Source organism: Melospiza georgiana, chromosome 21 (assembly GCF_028018845.1).
Source record: "Melospiza georgiana isolate bMelGeo1 chromosome 21, bMelGeo1.pri, whole genome shotgun sequence".
NCBI classification, from domain to species: Eukaryota; Metazoa; Chordata; class Aves; order Passeriformes; family Passerellidae; genus Melospiza; species Melospiza georgiana.
Genome location: NC_080450.1, coordinates 8,939,747 through 8,963,057, shown reverse-complemented (window position 1 = coordinate 8,963,057; position 23,311 = coordinate 8,939,747). Strand labels below are relative to the sequence as shown.

Sequence of the window (23,311 nt, the reverse complement as noted above, 5' to 3'; positions counted from 1 at the left end):
CCCTCCTGCTGCTGCCGCTGGTCCTCTCCCCATCCTCCCTCTGCCCCCGGCTTTGCTCTCTCTCAAGAGTGCCTGGGAGAAGAGAAACCCGGCTGTAAATTACCCGGGAGGATTTTTCAGTCTGAGATGTGCACTCCCCCCTTTCTCCCCCCCCTCGCAGCGCTGTTATTTCATCTCGGCTGCCAAAACTGCTGGGAATTAATCCCGGCCGGCGCTGACAGCGTTTACATCCCGCGCCGCTCAGATAAACCATATCAGCCGTGGCAGCTGAAGAGGAGCCGGCCGCGGAAGGAAGGGCTGGCTCCTGCTCAGTGTCAGCCTCTCTGGCCTGCCAGGGTGTTTTCCTGCCTTTTTTCTTCTCCCTCAGGGCTGTGCTCAGAGCGAGGAGCCACCAAAACGCCCTCGCTGGTGAGGGTGGCCGTGGTGGGGTTCAAACAGGGAAACCTGGAGCTCCTGGCTCTTATCCTGGTGCAGATAACACAGAGGAAGAAGGGACATGTCCTTCAAGCTGGTGGGAATCTGCAAGCTCTGTCTCATCCTTCACCCTGTGCCACCCCCACACCCACTTCTCCTTAGTGACAGCTTCCATGGGACGGGGTTTCATAGGAATTTCAATTAATTTGAAAGGAAATTCCTTAAAAAAGGAATTTCAACAGTGCAGTTATTGCATGTTCTCTTTCCCAATCTCCCCTCTGCAGCTGCGTTCCTGCCTGTCCCTCACAGTGACCCCCTGGCCCTGCCCTCAGCTGTCACCAGGTGTATCCAGCAGGATACAGACACACGGTGCAGAGGTGTCATCTCTGATCCCAGAATGCCTGTCTGATCCCAGCCTGTCACCTCTGATCCACCAGGATGGTGGGGCCACCATTCCCCAGCTTGTGACAGGCCTTGGGCGGGAGCACTGGGCCCTGTGACCCCTGGTGTGGATGGAGAGGCTTTCCTGAAGCTGGAGCAGGGCAGGGGGACCAGGAGCACACCCTGGGCCATGGCTGAGCTGTCAATTCATCTTTCCCTCCATCTCCCAGCCCACAAAACACCACTGGGGCCACCAAGGTGCTTTCTCAGAGCTGAATCTCCACCAGCTCCCTTGCACAAAGGGTGGTTCGTGGACAGCAGCATCCCCAGGCTGGCACACTTGGGAACAAGGTGGGTTTGGCACTCCATGAGCACAGGGCAGTGAGGGTGTGAGCCCATTGTCCCCTGGGCCGATTTTGTGGTGTGGTGTGAGCCTCATGTGAGCCTCAGGCTCCTTTTCCAGCAGCACTTGCAGAGCTCTGGTGAGGCCACGGGCTCTGGGTCAGGGTGTGATCGTCACAGGCACCCTGACGTGACAGGATCTGGGGGTAAATATTAGTATGAAGTGAAGGGCTGTGTACATATTTTCTCCCTGCAAGGTAATGCTGAAATTCCCTGCTCCTTTTCAACAAGCTGTTAGAAAAAAACAGCCCCATTTTAGCAGCCTCTGGCCACTGCTGGGCCTGGCCACTCTCAGCTCAGCGTGCAAAGGTCTGGGAGCTCTGGGTGCCCACTGCAGCCTCCCCACTGCAGAGCTGAGTCCTTCTGCTCGTGCTTTCCCAGCTGATGGCTCCCATCTGGAGCAGGGCAGTGTGCAGGCTTTGCTGACTGCTCACTTCTGCCTGGAAGCGTGTACAGGATGTGGCAGAGACTCCAAGGATGGCTTATTAATCACATTAACAGCACCAAGTGGTTTTTTGCCCCACAAGAAAAGACACAGCAGGAGAAGACAGATTGAACCAGGCACTTATTCCCCTCCCCACATTCTCTGTGGCCACAGCTGGGCTCAGTTTTGTGGAGCTGTAGAGAAAGAAAAAGGTTCCTCTTGCAAGGCCACACTTCTAATTGTGGCTTGGGGACTCCAGAGTAGCTCAAGTGCCTGCCCATGCAAAACTGCACCACTCAACTGCTGTTATTTTCAACATGTGGGGTTGGAGAGCAGCATTGTTGCCCTCAGCCCAAATGGAGAAGTTGGCACCAGGCTCCCCAAGACCCTGAGCAGCCTCCAAGGCACCAATCTCTGCCCTCCTCCCTCTCAGAACAGTGTCCCCCCAGGCTCAGTCCAAAACTGGGATTGCTCCCCTTGAAATTGGTTGTGGTAAGGTGCTGCTGTTTTCTACCACCCTGGTGGGATGGGCTTTCCCACCCCTGGAAGACTGTTCTGGATTCAGGGTAAGAGGAGCACAATAAACAGGATTGCTGGAATTTGTTTTCCAGGCCTTGGATCCCACGGCAACGGAGCTTATGGGACCATAGCACAAGTCTGTCTGTCTGTCTGTCCATCCTCTGCCAGCAACTTTGGGAAGGCTGGCCAGTGTCAGCTGAACTTGAGAGGGGCTGTTTTGCAAACGAGGGAGCTGGAGAGACCCACGGGGGCAAACCACAGAGTGACCCAGCCCGTCTGGGACCCATCCCCTGCAACGTGACCCAGCCTCAGAGAGGGGCAGGGGAGCCACCAGGGGCTGGGACGTGGAAAACTGAGCTGCTGCTGCTGCTCAGGGAGCTGTTTGTTATTTTTACAGGCTGGGAACAGGCTCACAGCCCTCGGTGGTCGTGGCTGCTGCACGTTCTGGCCATCAGTGAGCACTTTGGACTGGCTGGGCTGCCAGAGGCACAGCAATAGCTCCTGATCCAGGAGAGACCCTACTGGTTTGTACCTGGAAGCCAAGTGAAGAGCCTGGAGAGGCGCAAACCCTTCCCTCCCTGTTGGGGAAGATGAAACAGGAAAGCCTTATAAATATGATTGCCTGGCAAAAGACTTTGAGAATATGGAAACTATAAGTGAGATTGAAATGAAAGCAAGCTTTGAGATCCCTCAGTTACTGAACGACTGGAAAACAATGGTGTGGCCAGCTGAAGGTGATCCCCTTTTGATGGGGGGGATACAATGCCCTCTCTTGCAGGCAGGTCCAAGGTCAGAGCAGACCCTACAGCTCGGCAGAAGGGGCCCAAAGAGGAGATTTTAGGGTTTAAAATGTAACCCAGTATGGTAATGTAATGATTCTTATAGGCTGTATGTAAATGCTATAGGATTTGTATCTTGTACTAGATTGGTTAGTGAGAATGAGAATATTCAACACAGAAGAAGATTTATGGTATTGTAATGGGAACTTCGCTCTCTTACCCCGTTTATTCTCTTACCCCTTTTACTCTCTTATGCCTTTGCTTTCTTACTCTCTTACCCTCTCACCCTCTCTCCCCCTCTCTTCTCTCAGCCTGCTCTGAGCTGTGGCTGGCAGCTCCCAGCAGGGCCCTGCACCCAGGCCCTTTGCAATGAACCCCAAGTTCCAGACCTGGCTGCAGAGATCTCTCGTCTCCATCCATCCCCACCATCCTACCCTGGATGCTCCTACACCTCCCCACAGGAGTGCACTGCTGAGATGCCTCCAGCCACCTCCACCACCCTTGCTGGGCACATCCACTCCCTTTGCTGCTGCTTTCCTGCCCAAAAACTCCCTCAGAGTGAGCAGGAACTCTCACGACCACGGGGCAGCCCTCAACACCCCTCATCTTCCCATCAGAAAGAAACCAAGCAGAGCTGGAGAGGGGTTTGATTGATTTATCCACTGAAGATACAAGTTTCAGTTTAATAACACCATTTTGTCCGGTTACAAACATACTAAAAACCTACAAAAAGAAAAAAACCAAAGTTACACCCATAAACACGGAAGGCAGGTATAAAACCAGCACGGAAGCGCCGAGGAACACGAACATGAACAGGATCTGCAGCAGGAACAGGAGAGACACAGGGTTACATCTGACCACACTCATGGCTGTGGGGCACGCTGGGGCTGGGGCAGACACACCAACACTGAGAGACAACTTCAGCTATGGAAAATAACTGGCAGCCTGGCACAGAGGTCAGGCCAGGTGGGTGGATTTGGCCCTCCCTTTCCCTCAGCTGGTCCAAGGTCAGCGTGTGGGTTTCCCTTTGATCCCTGTGCCTGGCATTGGTGGTGCTGGCCCCAGATCCCCACAGCAGGGCAGCTTCCCCATGGCCAGGGGCAGGCTGAGTTCTGGCACCAGAGTCCAGCCAGGTGGAATCTGGTCCCCATTGAAGTCTCTGAGCATCCCCTCAGACCCTGGGGGGACACTGTGACCTCTCTCCTGGGACAAAGGGGCAGAGATGTGAGAGGATCCCCTGGGGGAGCTCAGGCTGCCCTGGGGATTTGTCATCCCCAAGAGAAGATGAGGGTGGTGGCACGAGGCCCATAAGGGTTCTGGTGGTGTTGGGGGGTGTCTGCAGAGCTAAACCTGCCATGAATGTTAGCCATGGAGGGGGGACAGGGTGGGTGGGTCTGTGCCCCATCCCAGCCCAGTGCTGCCCCCATTCCCCAGGGCTCAGCTCCCTCTGAGCAAACACTGAGCTGCAGCGAGGGGACAGGAGCTGGCTGATGGGAGCAGTGCTGCCAGAGAGAGCCAGGATGAGGGGCTCAAGGGGGGCACCAAATCCCCCCTCACTCAGCATTTCCCCACCTCTGGCAGGGGGCACAGAGGCGTTCCCCCTGGATCACAGCTCCAGGCCCAGCCCTGATGATCATGCCAAGGTGCTGGCAGAGCCAGGGGCTGGCTGGGTCTGGGGGTGCAGGGCAGAGACCAGCTGGGCCCAGCATGTGCTGGCAGCGATGCCCTGAGCCTCAACTTCTCACCTGCGAGCCCTGGGGAAAGGAGTTTGAGAGCTGGTCCCCAACTGCCACCCCCAAGGAGAGCAGAGCTCGGCCTAAGTGTGCCCTTAGCTCGGCCTAAGCGTGCCCTTAGCTCGGCCTAAGTGTGCCCTTAGCTCGGCCTACATGTGCCCTTAGCTTGGCCTAAGTGTGCCCTTAGCTCGGCCTAAGTGTGCCCTTAGCTCGGCCTAAGTGTGCCAGGAGTGAAAGGCCAAGCCCCAGAGAGCAAGACCTGAACAAAAGGGGACAAGGGGCCCCCAATCAGTTGTGGAGGGACTGAGGGAGCAGTAGGTGGCAGTGACAGGGAATGGCTGTGCATGGGTGGGTATGTGTGCCAGAGAGCCGTGCACAGAGCCAGGACATGCCCCCCCCTGCCTCGCTGCTCTGCCACACGGCATTTATCAGCCCTGTCACTCTGGAATGGCGCTTTTCCCTCGCTCTGTTGATCTTTATCTCTCCCCAGATGAGGACGGTGCTGGGTTTCAGCAGAGCAGAGAGGGGGCGTTCGTTTCATCTCCATCTCCTCCTCCCTTCCCGAGCCCTGCCCCGCCGCCCTCCTGCTCCGTGTCACTTCCTAGCAAGCTGATAAAAATAAAAATAAACGTGGTTTTGTTTGCCTCTACTGGAGTGGGCTGCGATTCGGCTGATCGGGGGTGCTCCTCGAGGGACAGCAGCTGCACACATCTGGATCTGCTTTAGGAAAAAGTGCCTGGAAAAAGCCCCAAGCCCAGCACACGCACACGTGGTGCAGGAGGCCGTGGGTCAACTCTTCTGGGGATGTAAAAAAAGAAAGGAGAAACCAAAGCACTGTTTAATGGGGAGGTGGGGGGACCTCCCTGCTGCTGCCCCCCAAAAGCCAAGGCACAAGGGTAGGTTGGGTATGAACATGGAGAATTTCCAGACGCTCCAAAGTGGCTTCTCTGCAGACTGGGAGCCCAGTTTTGGCTGTGGGAAGGGAGGGGAAGGGTTTGCGCTGCAAAAATAAAATTCCCACCTGGAGATTATTAACCTCAAAGGTCAATGTGCAAAATTTTGTCTAAAGAGGAAACATCCCTGTACAGAAACACCCCTGGCCCAGCATGTGCAGAGCACAGGGAGTGCATGAACTGCTCAGAAATGTGTGCTGCTGGCCCCCAGGCCTTGGCAGGAGCCAGCAGAGCTCGTGAGTGCCGTGGTGTGCACACACACAGACATCACCTAACAGTCTTGATCCAAGGGATCCCTCCCAGCCCTGCACTGGGGGGGAGTCAATGGCTGAGCAGGCTTCTCCCATCCATCCCCACCCAGGCAGCAGCAGCTGTTTGAGGGCTGAGCAGCCTCTGTGACAGCCCAGAGTGAGCTGGAGCTGCAGCCATTGGCACCTCCACCAGGGCAGGCTGTGGGCTGGGTTCTGGGCATGCTGACTCTGACAGCCCCATGAACAAAGCAGCATCACTTGTCACCCTGTGCCTGTCCCTTTCACACCCCCTGCACCCTGCCATACCCAGGACAGCTGTGCCCAGCTGTTGGTGCCACCCAGGAGGTGCCATTGCCCCAGGCCCCATTGCTCCTCTCCATCAGTGGCACTGTGGGATGCAGGAAGGAAAGCACTGCAAGGCCAGAGTGGCTGCAGTGACATTATTGGAGTCCTGGGGCTGTTTTGAGACACAATAAACCTGTTTTGTTCCTGGGGGTGGTGGAAAGCACAGGTGAGCCAAGCAGGAGGTTCTGTCTGTCTGTCTGCTCTGGAGGAGGGAGGTCAGCCTGGGGCAGTGACCCACGGTGAGGGATGGCCCCAGGGTGGCTGTGGGGATGCCAGGTGGAGCTCTGGGCTGGCTGCCTGTCCAGCTGGCACCAGGAGAGGAGCTGGGCTCTCTCAGGAGCTGCCAGCTCTCCAGGACAGCGGTGGAGCCAGGCCAGAGGGAATCTCAAAGGGAACCCTCCTCCCACTGCCACAGATAACATTGCCCTAGACGCCTGAGCTCTAAAAATAGCACAGGCCTTCAGGGAAATATTGGGTGCCAAGGATTCCAAAGCTTCCCAGCACATCTGGCATTTCATCCTCAATCCTTTGCCATTCAGTTCCCAGAAATGTTATGAATCCAACCACATGTGGGCAGGAGGACATGGGGCTGCTCCTCCTCCTCCCTTTTTCATATCTGCAGGGGAAACTGAGGCACAAACCAGGCAGACTGACCCGGAGGTTCAGGAGGAGTTGGTGTTGGAGGAGGGATGAGTGCTCCAAGCCCTGCAGCCACGTTTGGGGGGTGTGGGAGAAGCCTCTGTCAGGCACAGGCAGGAGCACTGCTGTCCCCAGGAGGGACTCAGCTCCTGCATGGGCTGATTTCTACCAGGCACTTTGTTTGGAGGAGCCCAGTCTCACCATGAGGGCAGGAATGTGTACAAGGTATTTATGGATGTTAACAAAGAAGGGACCTTTCCTCATAACCAGAATCCCTCCTGATGTGTCTGTGCCATCTTTCCTCCTCCTAATCACAGCCTGACCCCCCTTGTCACTGAGAGGACAGACAGACCGACACACAGCAGCTCCCAGGGCACACCATGCTCCATCCAAACCCCTCCTCAGGGAGCTGTGGGGGGACTCACCAGCTCCCCACCTGCGGCACAGGGATCCCACCCACACACCAAGCTCTGAGCCATGAGGGATCCCCCAAGGGCATCCCCCTCCTTCCCCTCTCTGGGGCTGTGGGGCAGCTTCTCTCCCAGCCCAGAGGGGCTGCAGCAGCCAGCCCAGGACAGGGACTGTGGGTGACTGCACAGGTGAGCTCTGCTGCCCACCTGGAGCACCCAGAGAGGCTCTGGCAGTCAGCCCTGCCAGGTGACACACAAAGTGCAAAGCAAAGCAAAGTTCTCGGTGCAGTCAGGGGCTCCAGCTTTAGCCAGGGGCCTCACGTGGAAAATGAGGGTTGTGTTGTTCATCAGTGAACGGGGCAGCAGCACTTGTGCAAGGGGCTTTGAGATGGTGCAAGTGAGGTGCAGGATTTGGGAGGTGGTGATGGACAGGCCAGGACAGGAAGATGGAGCCAACAACCAAAGCTCTCCCCTCACCCTCTGCATCTCCTTCCAGCGTCCCCTGCAACTGCTTCACCCCGACCCACCCACACCCTTCATGGTTCTGTGGCTTTTTTTGGCTTGTTTAGTTTGTTTTTAAACCCCATGGAGATCAAATTGTGACTTGGCAGCTGACAGAACTGGCCCTGCCGGGCTCCCCAAACCGAGCAAAGATCTTGAGAGGAGACCAGAGCGAAGTCCTGGGGTGAGCAAAGCCCTCCCTGCCCCTCTGGTGGCCCCCTGGGCGCTCACAGGGTGGCAGTGGGGTACTGAGCCCAGCCCGCCTCCTTGTAGGCTGCTGTCACATGGGTGCAGATGAGGGTCTTCATCTTGGTCCAGGCTCCGTGTGCCTCGGGGGTGAAGTCGTTGGGGTATTCCTCAGCAATCACCTCCAGCATCACACCAGTGAGTTTCTGAGGGGAGGCAGACAGCAAGGAAGGGGTTAATAACTTGCCAGGGAGCTGCTCACAGCAAATTTGGCTTTTTCCTACAAAACCACTTGAATCCTGCTGCTGTCTGTAGGACACAGATGTGCTGGAGGTCTGTGACAGCCCTGGGAGCAGCCAGGACAGGCAGCAGAGCAGGGAGCTGCTGGCAGGCTGAGGCATCTCCCCAGTCTGGGCACCCCAAATTATTCACAGAATCACAGAATATTCCAGGCCGGAAGGGACCCATGAGCATCATCAAGCCCAACTCTTGAGTGAAATGGGGATCAAGCATGTGATTTTGGGGTTATTATTCCCATCAGAAAGAAACCAAGCAGAGCCGGAGGGGGGCTAATTAGCCAACTAATTGAGTCCCTGCTATCGTGTCTAATTTCTAGAAGGGGGACACAGCCACAAACATGGGCACAGCCAGGTGGGCTTCCCTGGGCAGGGGAGGCACTGGGTGCTCTGGCACAGGCTGTGTGTGGGCAGGGTGGTCTCCACAGGACAGTGCCACAGTGGGACACTCCAGCTGTGTGGGGAGCAGCCCCACACCCAGCCAAGGCCAGGCAGCACCAGCTCACACAGCTCCTGCTCCCCTGCCCCGTTCCTGCAGAAGCCCCAAGGTTATTTTGCTCCTATCTGTCACAGACATTTTTAATGGAAAATCCTTTCCTTAGGATTTTTCCTCCTGAGAAGCTGAGAGGCCTCAGGAACAAAATGTAAACAATGATTATCTGCTGCTGTGGAATGCAACAGGTGCATCTGTGATTGGTCTCATGTGGTTGTTTCTAATTAATGGCCAGTCACAGTCACCTGGCTCAGACAGAGAGTCCGAGCCACAAAACTTTGTTCTCATTCCTTCTTATTCTATTCTTAGCTAACTGTTGAAGATTGCAATGCAAGATGTTTTCATTAGCATCTGTATGGCAGATTACCTTTGTCAAGTAGGCAGTTTTCCTTATCTCTCTCTCTGAGTGACCACAATCACTCCTCCCTTGGGAGGGGACATCTGCTGATAACAGCTATTGAATGTCCCTGCATGGCTGATAAGAACTACAGCATCCCACTGGGAGATGGGAGCCCAGAGGGAGGAGCCAAGCATTCCTACCTGGATAGAATCTGGAGATTCTGGAACACCAGCACAGCTTCTCCACTGCATTCCCCAGAGGAGCAGCAGCTGCCTCTTCTTCCCCTGGATCTTCAGAGGAAGAATACATCCTTCTCTACAGGATCCCTGCTCCAGCAGAACCACCCCTGACACTGCAGGAGGGCTGAGCCACAATTCCAATGGGACTGCTGCCAACAGCCTGACCCACAGGGTGTCAGGTTGGGTTCTGACTCTGTCAGTGTTGTTCTAGTGTACTGCATTGTTTATTTTATCTTTTTATTTTTTTCCTTTCCCTGTTAAAGAGCTGTTATTTCCTGCTCCCATATTTTTGCCTGAGAGCCCCTTAATTTAAAATGTATAGCAATTGGGAGGGGTGGGGAGGGTTTACATTCTCCATTTCAGGGGAGGCTCCTGCCTTCCTTAGCAGACTCCTGTCTTTTCAAACCAAGACACTAGCCTTCTGATGAAATCCTTTCTTCTATTCTTTTAGTTTAGTTTTAATGTAATATATATCATAAAATAATAAATCAGCCTTCTGAGACATGGAGCCAGATCCTCATCTCCTCCCTCAACCTCAGACCCCTGTGGACACGGTCACATCTATCCTTTACCTTAAAGTAGATGGGCTCCACTTTGTGCTTGAGGGCATGGGCCTTGCCCACCAGGGCCAGCACAGAGGAGACCTTTTCAGCGTCGTTGAGGTTCTCCACCACGGTGTTGATGGCCCCCATGACCCTCCGGGCGTGCTTGCGCAGCTGCAGGCTCCTCTCCATCTCCAGAGGGTCCTCCATGTGCTTGAACTGGCTGAAGTACTGCTTGGCCGAGGGGAAGTTCACAAAAAACCTTCCAGAAAGAGCAGACATGAAATGCCATCAGCAGGGGGAGAGCAGGCTGAGGGGTTGAAGCAAAGCACAGGGGATGGAGATGGTGGAATCCATCCCCTGTGTCTCACACAGCCAAGGCTGATTTTGCTATCAAATTCCCCAGGAGCTGCAGCATTCAGCTGCCTGAAAACAAGAAGGTTGATGCCTTTTCCCCAAACCCCATCTGCTACAAGGTCATCACAGCTGGATATTCATCCTCAAAGCAGAAGCAAGACTGAGTTCTTGATGCCCAGAGATGCCACCCAGGCGTGCCAGATTCTGGATATGTGCCCACATATATCAGAACAGCACATCCTGCCTCAGAGAGCTGGAGATGAGCATGAAAACCTCTCTTTATCCCATCCAGCCTCTCCTTGCCCCTCTTCCTTGCCCCCATGGGCTTTATTTCTGCATTGCCACCCAGAACAGTCTCCCCTTGTCCACCTTTCATGGATCAGCCCCACCAGAGTGTCCAGCAGGACCTAAGGCCTGAGCTGATGTCACTGCTCATTTGGGACATTTTTCCCAGCACAAGGATACCCCAAAAACTCATCAGCCCCTCTGTGGGGGGGGCTGGGGACCCTCTTTTCTGCAGGATTAAATCAACCCCAATGAAATGCAGCTGAAAGAAATGAAGTTGTGGTCACAGTTGATGTGCTGAGCTCCCCAGGGAGGCAGAGGGCTGGAGGGGACAGGGAATTAAAGGGCACAAGGTAACAGGGACCAGGGCTGGAGCCACCAATGCCAACACCACCCATGCCAGGATTGCAGCTGGGGCTGACACCTGACTCACATAAACCACCCCCTTCCACTGAATTTCTGCAGGAGAGAACCACATCAGTGCTGGTTCCCCTCTGTCACCCAGCTCCCTCCCTCCTACAGGGCTCTCCCTGGCTCCTGGGCTGCTGGAGGATGCTCAGGAGGCAGCACAGTGCTCCCAGGCTGTGCCCATCATCCCTGGCTCCAGGCAGACTCCCTGCTCCCCTCCCCAACCCTGTTTCCAAACCACAGGAGCCTGAACCCATCCCACCTCTCTCTCCAACCATCACTCCTTCTCTCCAGAACCAGGTGGGATCCTCTTCCCCACTCACCACTCAGTGAATAATCACAATATTGAGTACCAGGCTCCTTTACCGGTTTGTTATCCTCCTTTTCCCCCTCCCTCCCTTCCTTCCCCCGCTCCCTTGGCTTGTGAAAGCTTGGGGGCATTGCCAAGGAAGCGGCTGAAGCTGTGCCTGGAGTGCACCACGGCTCCTGCTGCTTCCCCAGGCAGCTGGGATTCATCAGATGGCCCAAAATAGGTTTTGGAGGTGTGAAGAATGTGTGGCAGAAAGGGTGGGGGAGGAAGGAAGGTGGAAGGGGGAGATGAGGTGTTGCTTTTGAAACCCAGAGGGGACCCATGACAAAACTCCTCTTGTTGTCGTGCGGCCTCCTCCCCCCAGCACAGCTCCTCCTGACACATCTGGTCCCTGTCGGCAGAAATCACTCCCAGGCCTGGCTGTCTCCAGCTCCTGCTGCCACAGAGATGCTCAGTCCTTCAGCCCAGAGCTGTCAGAGAGGTGCTGGGGGATGGAGCTGGCCAGGCCTTCACAGATAACATCAACCCAGCATCTCAGACTTCTGCTGCCCCGCGCATTTCCCCACTGAAGGGCAAATGTTCCTCTCTGGCTCAATGGAACCATTTTTTCCAGCTGGACTCAGCATCCTTCAGTCCCCATCTCATCCCTCCCCACCTCCATTCAAGGTGTTGCAGCTGCAGTCACCCAGCAAAGCTCTCCAGCTCCAGCAGGGCTCATCCTGTGGGTTTGACCATGCCTTGGTGGATCTTCCCCCTTCACAGGCTGCCCCCAGGCACTGGGAGCCAGGGATGGCCCTGGGAGCCAGGGATGGCCCTGGGAGTGGGACCTGCTGCCCCAGGCAGGGAATGGAGGCTGCCAGCTGCTCCCTGCATGCCTCAGCCTCTGCACCCCAGACCATGGGAAGCTCCCTGAAAAGCTGTGCTTGATCTCAGCTGAAGGGCAGCATCTTCTCAAGGCATGGGAAACGAGTCGAGAAAAATTCCTGGTCTGAACCACGAAGGGAATAGCAAGGGGGGACAGAGCTCTGCACCATGAGGATTCACAGTTTGTCTCCAACAAGAGAAGGGCCAAAAAGAGACCCTGGGACCATCACCTCCGCCTCTCCCCACTTTGGCCAGCTCTGCCAGGAGCAAAGCCTGGTTCAACCATCAAAATACCCCAACCTGTATGAAACCAGACCAATGAAAGATCCAAATACTTGCTTTCCAACCTGTCCCTGCTTTGCAGACCCTCAGGCTGATGCCCCTGTGGGAGCTGAGCCCAGCAGCTTTCCCAGGGGATGGAAAACCAGCAAACCCTCAGCTCATGCGTTCAGTCCTGTCTCTGCTGGATTTCTTTGGTGGAGAACTGAAACAGAGGAGCCCAAAACATCTTCAGGAGCAAACCTATGGATGGCCAGAGACCTGCAGCCACCTCTCCTTGGAGTGCAGCAGGCGCCTGCAGCAAGAACTTCAGCCTGGAGCAAATATTTGAGCTGTCAAAGCACAGAGAAGAGGGAAGGAGGCTCACTCAGTGGTAGTTGTTAATAAACAGAGAAGATTAATTTAACACAAAGGTTAAATATAACCAAAGGAAAGGAGAGGAAAAAAAAAAAGAAATAAAATACTCCAACAATAGTGAGTTAGAAGAGGTGTCTGTTGGGGTTTTTCCATCTGCAGAAAATTTGGAGATTTCAAACCTCTCGGGCTCTGGAAGGGTTTTGGATCATTGTGTGTTCGTGTGTGTGGTTTGGGCTTTTTTTTCCTGCATCAGAGTCATTAAAAGATGATATTTACCATTGCATATCACACAAAATGATGATTGATGGGAACCAGATGCCTGCATACCGATCTCATTAAATTTCTTTTTAAGCGATTCCATTCTCCACCCGCTAATTTGTACTCTGCCAGCTACATCTGGACCCAGAGGACAGGATGTCAGGATTGCTTTTCCTCTCTCTTTTGCCCTTGTAACAACTTTAAGGACACAACCATTCCCAGTAGCAGAGCCAAAGGAAATAATTAAGGTGCAAACCCACTGCAGTTACTGGAAACCTGTTTTCTGTTAGGGACGAGAGGCATCTCCTCCATCTCCCCCAGCTTCCTCCCTCTCCCCAGAGCACACAGAGCAAATCCTGCATGGAGGAAACCTCCAAGCCCAGCTGGAAAGAGGACACCTGGGTGCTGCCTGGTCCCCCCAAGCACCTGAACCCTTGCTGCTTCACTTCCCCTGTTTGCAAACTGTGGGGTGAAAATGCTCATGAGCCCGCAGATCTGCTGGGAGGCTTCAGCAGAATCATTTAGGTTGGAAGAGGCCTTCAGGATCACCAAGTCCAGCTCTTAACCCAGCCCTGCCAAGCCCACCACTAAGGCACATCCCCAAGTGCCACATCTCCACATCTCCTGAATCCCTCCAGGGTTGGTGACTCAACCTACCAATGCTTTCATGTTTTCTCTCGCCTCGTCCCTCTACGTGGGAGAGACTCTAAGGCAGCCTGGAGCCTCTGTGTCCCTTTCAAACCTCTCCTTCCAGCTCCTCTCTGGGGTGCCCACAAAGCAGCTGATAAAGGGTAGGCAGGTGCTGTGTGCTGCTGCTATTTATTATTATGCTGAGGGCTGGCTCACAGCTTTGCCTGCACGTTCCCCCTGCTCCTCCCAGCCACCTGTAGCCCATCATCCCCTTTTCAGGCTGCTGGGTTTACACAGCCCAGGGTGAGGAAGGTCTCAGCCATGTCGATGCTACAGCTCAGCGAGGCAGAAAAAGGCAAATGCAGTGAGTAGGAAGAGGATGGTGCCTGCCTGCTGCTGTGTCCTCTCTCTGAAAGCTCCTGGACAGGTGGGGATGGTGGTGGGAAACATCTCCAGCTCTGCCACGGGAGGGAAAAGGGCCAAGTCCCCCTCCACACACTAATGCTAAATTCAACTTCTTCTGCAGCTGAGAGAAAGGTGTAGCTGGCCTTGCTCCAGGTGAAGCCCACACCCCACTGCAGAGCCTTGGGAGCAGAATCCAGCACAGCACTGAACCCTGCTCAGGGGCTGTGATGCCCCAGTGCCCAAGGCAGAGGGACCAGGACACCCCGGGGAGGCTGGGAGCAGATTCCTCAGCAAAGATTCCACCAAATACACTTGGACATGAGCTAGAAACCCCCTGGGGCAGGTCCTGCTCGCTTCTGTGTGCACAGCCCACACCTCCAAGTCCTCATTGCTGTTGTTTTTCCCTACCCCACGTGAGGATTCAACCGAAGCACAGATGAACCTTTAGGGCAGGGATAAGGACATCTTTCATAGGAGAAATGAATTAACAGCACCAAAGAGGCTTCCCCACATGTCTCTGGAGACCCACCTCCCTTGGAGCAGGAAGAACACCCCTGGCTGGGTACAGAGGGGGGTAAGACCCATCCACAAGAACGTGGTCCATGTTCCACTCACACTGTGAGCCTGTGTGTGGCTTTGCCCATCACCACCTCTCCCCTCCAACGCTCCCGTGGTGATTTCCAGCAGGCTCAGCTCGGGCAGGATGGGCAGCCAGCTGGCACTCAGCGTTCCCCAGGCACCCTGCCAGCCTGCCCGGGGCTGTGCTGGAATTTCCCTGCCCTAAATGAGCCCCGAAGCTCTGCCACAGCCTCATTAATGGGGCCGGCCGGGGCTCGGCCCTCCCCGCCTGCCCTGGAGGGGAATTGTCACCGCTGGGACCGACCCATCCTTAGCCACAGGCAGGGAAACTGCCCGGGCACATTGCTCACCCCCTGAGCCTTTGCTTGCCTTGGTCACGGGTGTCCTGGTGGGTGCTGAGTGGGATTTTTTACCCCTGCATGTCTTGGAAGTGATGCAAGGGCAGCACGGGGACAGGGGACATGGGGAAGGCTCTGGATATCCCAAGAGCTGCTGGCAGGTTGGGCCACATTTCTCTTTAATTATCCAACCCAAACTTCTGTCATCCATATCAATAAATCCCCCCTCTAGCAAACCACCCATTGCTCCAAGCACTGCCCCCTGAGCCTGCCCATGAACTTAAACTTCTTTGACCAATTTTCAAGCCCATCCCTCCTCAGGAATTAGGAATCCCACTAATCCTCATCTCAGTAACATTCCCAGCTCTCCTACTGCCATCCTTGGCCATGGGGAAGGCTCTGGATGTCCCAAGAGCTGCTGGCAGTGCCAAGGTTGTGCCACAGGGATCCCCACGCAGCTGCCTTGGGAGCTGTGCTCAGAGACAATGCAGCCATAGGAGAAGGGGCTGTTTTGAGACTGAGCTTGTTAAACCCTCACTCGCCCCCTCAGTGCTCACGGAGTGGTTGTTAGCTGGGAAATGTCCCTTATGTGCGCCTGTGTCCCTCTCTGGCTCTCCTTGTCCCCACAAAAACATCTCCCAAAACATCTCTCACCACCATTCATGAGTGTGGGACAGGTTTCACTGCTGCTGGTCTCCACTGGGCCCTTTGCAAGGAGAGATTTTGCATCTCCCTGAGCCACTGTGCCCTGAAATGTGTCCTTCATCAGCCTGTCCCCATGGACGCCTCCACAAAACACATGTTGGCTTTGGGGGCAGCTGCAAAATCACTTCTTTAAATGCCATTTTTGGATAGATTCAACCCATACTTTTTTGATTCAGCTGGAAAAAAAAGAAAAAAAAAAAGGTTTTTCTGCATTGCCACACTCATTAGTCAGATTTTTTTGCTATTTTAACCTAGAACTCACAATAACATCTGGCATCCAAGGAGTGCTTTCATATTTTAAAGCTCTTTGCAAAGTGTCTGAGTCCAGGTGTGTTTGCTCAGACTAAGCAGCAACCAAAATCCAAAATCCAGGGGCCTGATCCTGCATTGGCAAGCATTTTGCTTCCCCTCCTACCCCTCCTGAGGGGGAAAGAGCACATCAGGAGCGATGGAGAAGGTGGAAATTTGGAAAGCTGATGGCTCTGAAGTGCAGACAGAGGGAGCAGAGGGATGGAGAAGCCCTGAGGAGGTGGCACAGCCTGTGGTGGCTGAGCCAGCTCGCCTTGCATGCACTTGGCATGGCATCACCATTGGTCCAGACTCTCCTGGGATCTATAGGAGCTATCCCCGGGTTTTATCCCCTCTGGAATCCATCAAGTTCTGTGCTCTCACATCTGTGCCTGTGGTACGTGGGTGTGGGTGTGGGAGCAGGCTGAGCTCTCAGCCCTGGCTGCTGGGATTAGCTGGGCTCTGCAAAGCTCAGGGGGTCCCAAACCCCCTCTGGTGTTCACCCCGGGCTGCTCCCAGCCCCTGTGTGCTGTGGAGGGCTGAGCCACCCCCGGGTGTTGGCATTGCCCAGCCCTGTGTCACAGTATTGGCAATAAACTATTGGAAGGAGAAAAGGGGGACCCTGGGGAGGGACAACCACAGGCTGAGGGCTCCTGCCCTGCACAGCAGGCTCTGAAGGCTGCCCTGGGAGCTCTGTGCTGAGGGAGGGGTCAAAAAGGACTCATTACTGCATAAGAGACGGGGAAACTGAGGCACAGCAACGAGCCCAGGGGCATGGGGAGGCTACAGAGGAGCTTCAGCCCAGGGCTCCCAGCCAGCCCACTTGGGAACCACTCAGAAGGAGGCACAGCCCCAGGTGAGCAGCTCCTGCTCCTCCTCCAGCTTCAGCTCCTGCTCCAGCTCCAGCCCAGCCCCAGCTCCTGCTCCAGCCCCAGGTGAGCTGCTCCTGCTCCTGCTCCTGCTCCTGCTCCTGCTCCTGCTCCAGCCCAGCCCCAGTCCCAGCTCAATCTCCAGCCCAGCCCCAGCTCCAGGTGAGCATCCCCAGCCCAGCCCCAGCTCCATCTCCAGCCCCAGGTGAGCATCCCCAGCACAGCTCCAGTCCCAGTTCCATCTCCAGTTCCATCTCCATCTCCATCTCCATCTCCAGCCCCAGCTCCATCTCCAGCTCCATCTCCATCTCCATCTCCATCTCCAGCCCCAGCTCCATCTCCAGCTCCATCTCCAGCTCCAGTCCCAGCTCCAGCCCCATCTCCATCTCCAGCCCCAGGTGAGCATCCCCAGCACAGCTCCAGCCCCAACTCCATCTCCAGCTCCAGTCCCAGCCCCAGCTCCATCTCCAGCCCCAGGTGAGCATCCCCAGCACAGCCCAGCTCCAGCCCAGCCCCAGCCCCAGCAAGGGTTAAGGCCGCTGTGAGATGGAGCCTGCAGAGGCCCCAGAGCTCCCGGGGGGGAGGAGGAAGATGAGCGTGGCGAGGAGCCTCTGCTTCCTCCGGGGCGAGGCTCCCCACCGAGGAAATTGTCAATTAGCGACAGCGTTTGAAGCACAGAGCGCACATTCCCAGGATGCGGTGGCTGCTCAGCCACAGTCCCCACCATCCCTGTTTGTGTCCTCCGGGCTCCCAGAGCTCTGCGGGATCAGGGACTCCTCGTGCCAGGGCAGGACCCCGGGGTTTGCTGTGGGTTCAAACACCAGCAGCAGCCACGAGGGATGGGAACATGGTGCCCAGCTCTGTGCCTCAGTTTCCCCACTGGCTGGGGACAGAGGGAGCTGGGCTGGGTTCCTGCAGGATGGCAGCACTGCAGATCCCCCATCGCTGCCTTTGGGTGGGCATTGCCCCCCTGCCTCCAGCCTCGGAGCACAGGATCAGGCCCCACATTCAGTTCAGAAGTGCTGCAACCCCCCCAGCCCTTCCCACAGGGGAAAATGCAATTCCCTGCCCTGAAGGGATGGGGAGGGGATGGAGCAGGTAAGCAGGAGCAGGCCCTCTGCCACCAGGCACAGCCAGGGCCCCGGTCACAACCCCAGCCACAAGTGCTGACAGATTCGCCTGCTCTCACCACTCTGCCCATGGGGGTTGCACTAAAAGGGGTCCACAGTCACGCAGCCCCTTCCTTCTCCCTGGCCACACCTGTGCCAAACCCTTTCTGCCTCAGTTTCCCTCGCGAGGTGAGCAGGAGCACCAGGCTGGCTCTGGTGAAGCAGAGGCTGCTGGGGCAGCTCCCAGCCCCTGTTGTACCCACCCAAAATGTTCTGGGCGGGTCACCTCGCACCGACCCCTCCCCAGCCCCGACCTCTGGAGCTGCTGAATCACGGCCCGGGCTCCCGGCGGCCCCCACGCGTGACCCACTTCCACCGCGGCTCTGCCAGATGTGAGCACAGCTGGGGCAGCGGCAGCGCGGGCTCCCGGCCCCGGCCAGGGCTGCTCTGCCTTCCGTGCCCCTGCCAGGGCTGCCGTGAGCTCCCATCCCTGTGCTCCCATGCCCGGCCAGGGCTGCCCTGCTTTGCCATCCCTGCTTTCCCATGCCTGCTTCCCCATCCCTGCTTCCCCATCCCTGCTTTGCCATCCCTGCTCTCCCAGCCCTGCTTTCCCATCCCTGCTTTGCCATCCCTGCTTTCCCAGCCCTGCTCTCCCATCCCGGCCAGGGCTTTTCCAACCGTGCTTTCCCATCCCCGGCCAGGACTATTCTGCACTCCCATCCCTCCTTTCCCATCCCTGCTTTCCCATCCCTGCTTTCCCATCCCTGCTTTCTCTGCCCTGCTCTCCCATCCCCGACCAGGGCTCCCCTCCTTTCCCATCCCTGCTCTCCCAGCCCCGGCCAGGGCTGCCCTGCTTTCGGCCTCCACGTGCTCCTTCCCCAGGGAGCTCAGGTGCAGCTCAGAGCTCACAGGGGGCTCAGAGCAGCGCTGCCCAAAGCTCCCTGGGGACAGGGGTTGTCACCGTGGGGACACAAACCCGCTGTGCCGTGTGGATCTGCGGCTCCAGCCAGCACTGCTGGAGGGGATGGTTCCTCACCCAAATGGCATCACTATGCACAAAGCCAGACCTCACTTTAAGCATCCCAGGGAAGCTCTGGCTGAGGGAGCAGGTGATGGATTTAGCTGGGATGTGCAGGGCACGTGCCATGAATAAGGATGGAAAGGCTCCCAAAGAGCCAGGGTTCACCCTAGCAGGCAATTCTGCCCTGCCCTGTTGTCACAGCAGGCGAAAACCTTCACCACAGTGCACAGCTCTGCCTGCATTAAAAAAAAAAAACCCAAACTGCACCAAAAACTTCTGCTGGGAAAGTTTGACTTGGGACCAGAGCTCGGCCACCCCGTCCCCACTGCCACACCTCGATTCTCCTCACGCCCAGCCCTGCCCCAAGCACCGTGGGGACTCCAAAAGCAATGAGCTGCCCTGGGTGAACCCCCATGGCATTGCCATGAGTCCCTGGGTGCCAGCCACGGGCACAGAGCCACCCTCCCGGTGTCTGTGGGCAGTGGGCAGCTGGAAGGGCTGGCAGATGGGGCCGTGGCATGACCCAGCTGCTGGGCAAGGGGCTGGCCATGCATGGCTGGTGGCCAAGCCATGAGCTGAACCTTGTGAGATGGGGCTGAGGGGAATCTTATAACCCCCAGATTGCTGCAATTTCTGCTTCAGAGCCAGCCTAGGTAGGTTTGGTGTCCCAGCCATGGAGCTGTCACCCCTCCTGACTGCCCTGACTGCCCACACAGACTGGGAGCCATGGGAGAATGGGCTCAGCCATCAGCTGGCTCTGAGAGAAGGAAATGTTTGTGAAGGAGGTGGAGAGGGGGCTCCAGTGTCATTTTGGAATCTGCAGAGGGGTCTTGGTAAGAAAATCCCATTGCAGTGCTGGCATGAGCCTGGAGGGGAACTGGCTCTGCTCATTGTGATGTCCAGGGAGTCTCTGCTCCCTGCAGACCCTGTGGGCTCAGAGCTTTGGCTCAGTCAATTGGAAAACTTTCAGATGATTATTAGTGTACAGCACGTCCTTCCAAGGGGTTCTCTGCACACCCACAGCGCCCTGGTGCAGGAGAAAAGGGGGAAGACCCAACCCATACCTGGGGTGCCTGGTTTTGGTCCAGGTGGGGTCTGACCAGGGACATCCCAGCATTCCTGACCCCAGGGATGAGCAGTGTGGCTCTGGACAGGATCTTTGCTATTTGACCATTGCAGGCATCTCACCTGCCCCTCTCCTTGCCCTCCTCAATAAGGGAAACAGTTGGTGCCATACCCCACTGATACCCCAAACTCCCAGTGCCTGTGGGATTCCCACTTGGCTCTTTCCCGGTGTCCCTGGGTATGGTTTTACTCTCAGACAACACAAGAACCCCCACCTCCAGAGCATCTCCCCTGCTCTGGCGGCAGGTGCAGAGCTCTGAGCTGCTCTCTGTGCCCCACTGCCCTCGGGAGATGCTCCACACCCCCCTCGGGGGCCGCTGTCCCCCCCTGCCCCTCTCCCGCCCGTGCCCCCCACCTCCCTTCCCAACTTCCCCGCTCTCCTTCCCGCCGACGCTGCCGCCGGAGGGACAGATGGTGCCCTGGGAGACACACCTGCTTGGCTTTTATCTTGGCTCCCGACTCGCATTATTTCACCCGCCAGCCTGCTCCGGACCCGGGGGGAGCCAAGAACCGCGGAGCCCCGACCCGCCCGCACCGGGGCTGAGCTGCCCCCGCCTCCGCCGCCCCCCGGCCCCGCGGTGAGGTGACCTCAGCACGGAGCATCCCCCCAAAGCCCCCGGCAAGGCTGCCCTGCTCCCCCCGGCTCAAAGGTGTGGGAATCCGAGGAGTGCTGCGAATCCCTCCCTGCTCCCAGGCAGCAAATACACCCAGCCAGCTCCCCACTCGCTGTCATTCATCTCCACTCAGTTCTATATATTGTTCTGCCTCTTTCTGAGCTATATAGAGATTCAGTTGGATTTGCTGCTTCCTTTTTTTTTTTTTTTTTTTTTTTTTTTTTTTTTTTTCGGTTTGTTTTTTTAAATACCTGATGAGTATGGAGACCCCAACGTCCTCGCAGTTTGCATATACTCTGCTCCATATCTCTTGAATGACCTTTTTTTCTGCGTCTGAAATTTCTTCACTTCTTTCCCATCTCTCAATCTCCATTTCTCCCTGGACTTTCTCCATGAAAAACAGCCGGCAGGATCCTCCGGGAAGCCAGGAGGAGATAAAGAGAGATGTGTGTGAGCGGGTATATCCTGCGAGAGGACAGACAAGGTGTTTGCTCGGCGGCTCTGCGGCGTGTGGATGTGTGTGTGAGTGTGTGTGTGTGTGAGTGCAGCTGCTGTCAGCGTGTTTGGATGTGGAATTTCAAGAATATCCCGGAGGAACGATGCGTGCGATTAGATGTGAGATCTCCTAGTGCTGTCCATGGCTGTAGTTAGCTTCAGCTCGCCTCGGATGTGTGTGGCTGACTGATGAGGAACTGCCTAAAAGTAAAATATTCAAAGGCATTGCAAGACCAGCCTCTTCACCAATGTGTGAACGTGAGCTCACTTTCTCCCTCTCTCCTCCTCTCTCCCACTCCTCCCTCCTTTCCTTTTTTTTTTTTTTTTCCTCCCTGAAAGGGAGGGATGAGAGAGATGTTCTGGGCAATATCAGGACGGGGCTGGCGGGGGGGAGGTAGTGCTGGAAGTTTTTTTTCCAGCCCTTTGTAAACAGCTCAGAGGAAATTCAGAATCCAGAGTGCTGAGTTAAAGTTAGCCCGAGTGCTGGCTGCGCCCCGGCTCTGCTCTTTGCACTCCCTGATTGTGCAGGAGGTGATGTTTGGAAGGACAGACCCCTCACCTCCAATTCTTGGGCTGAGAAAAGATTTAGGTCGAGAGGGGACCTCTCTGCCCCCCAAAAGAGATCATGGTCTGTCCCACGGGGACATTTTAATGCTGAGATTTTGCTCTCCCTTCTCGTGGCACGACCCAGCTGAAGGGGATGCAGAGTTGAGGCACTGGTGAAATGAAGGCATTATTGTGGATTGCGTGGCTCCTGGCAGCGCCTTGGCAGGGAACACCTCCACTCCAGGCTTCCCGCCGCCTCCGTGGGTGTGATTTTGGGGCTGCTTTTCACCCAGATGCCATTCCCAGCTCGCTGGCAATCCGGCACGTTAAACCCACAGCACAGCCCATCAGCACAGAGAGCAGGAGAATCCTCCAGGGACTTGTCATGACCGCGAGTGCTCCAGGGGGATCAGAGAGCGGAGCTGCCCTGCACACCCTGCCAGGACAGACGGGCAGACAGACGGACAGACGGGCTGTGAGTGCTGCCCTCGCAGCCTGGGGGGTGGCTGAGCCCCTTGAGGAGCTGCAGCTTTGTTACTGCAGAGCTGTCGAGGCTCTTTTGCTGTATTTCTCCTCCAAACCAGCCTTGGCCACGTCCCCATTAGCAGCCGCCAGACTGGTGGTGTCAGCAGATTTGCTCTTGCAGAGCTGGTGGGAGCTGGTGGAGAACGTGCTGGCCACAGATCCCACACTGTGGGTCCCCCAGGGAACGCGTCCTGGGACAGACTGGGAGCTCCACGCAGCCTTGAACCCCTTGGTTCGAGAGCAAAGCTCAGCTGGGAGTGCTGACAGGGTGACAACAGAGCAGTGTGGCCAACCCAGCCCTGGCAGAGGTCAGGAATTGTTCGATAGCTCCACCAGCAGCTGCTGAATCATCAGATTTTCACCACGTTTGCATTTGCCTTTTGCCCATTAGCCACTGGGATGAACAACCACAAGCCCCAGCTCAAATAATGTCACCAGGTGGTCACCAGGCAGCAGAGAAATCCCTCTGGACATAGGATGGCACAGCTGAGCTTATCACCTTCCCCTGAGGTGCAGGGGAAGAGCTGCGTTAGACCTGGCTTAAACCCAGGGAGACCCGGCTTAAACCATGAGCAAAATTGCAGCACAGTGCAAAGGGAAAAAATGCTCTTTCAAAAAATGAAAAAATCAAATACTGACCAATGCGAACTCTGGGGGGATAATCTGGGTCAAGTTTTGGTTATCACTTGCTGAGCGTTTAAAGAAAAGAAATCTTTGAGCTTTTGTACCTGGTGTCTTATCCACCCTGTGCTCAGAGCCTGGCACGTGGTGCCTGGGTGCAGCAGGAGCTTTTCCTCACTCCCAGGAGTCAAAATGTCTGGGCTCAGAAGTCTCAATTTAGAAATATTAGAAAGCATTAGAAAAGCAGGTGAGAAATCCCCCGGCCTTTTCCAGGTTTCTGCCTCCTTCCCTGGGCTCACCGCGTCTGGCCCTGGCCGGAGCCCAGCCCTGCCCTCCTGCTGCACAAAGGAGGTGGGCAGTGAAGCAGGGGTGATTCTGCACTGCCTCCAAGCCCCAGCCCATGCATTTGTGCCTCTGGTCCCAGAGATGGGCCATAAATCAAGGGCAGGAGTGCAGCACATGCCGTCACGTGCCGG

General features: G+C 56.1%; 1 protein-coding gene across 1 annotated transcript; it reads right to left on the bottom strand.

Annotated features, from left to right (window-relative positions):
- Window positions 1-3,560: 3,560 nt before the first annotated feature.
- CYGB (cytoglobin) lies at window positions 3,561-21,393 on the bottom strand. Its single transcript, XM_058038973.1, has 3 exons — window positions 20,900-21,393; window positions 9,878-10,109; window positions 3,561-8,143 (listed from the first exon to the last, which is right to left on the bottom strand). Exons 1-3 carry the CDS (start codon window positions 21,040-21,042, stop codon window positions 7,979-7,981), a joined length of 540 nt encoding a protein of 179 aa, XP_057894956.1. The 5' UTR covers window positions 21,043-21,393; the 3' UTR covers window positions 3,561-7,978.
- Window positions 21,394-23,311: the final 1,918 nt, after the last annotated feature.

Excerpts from the sequence above, each read along its gene's own strand:
- CYGB (XM_058038973.1), bottom strand. The coding sequence starts at position 21,042 with ATGGAGAAAGTCCAGGGAGAAATGGAGATTGAGAGATGGGAAAGAAGT. Across the intron at positions 10,110-20,899 it reads GGGGTCTCCATACTCATCAG|GTTTTTTGTGAACTTCCCCT; the intron begins GTATTTAAAAAA and ends TCTTTCTGGAAG. Across the intron at positions 8,144-9,877 it reads TGGAGCCCATCTACTTTAAG|AAACTCACTGGTGTGATGCT; the intron begins GTAAAGGATAGA and ends GCCTCCCCTCAG.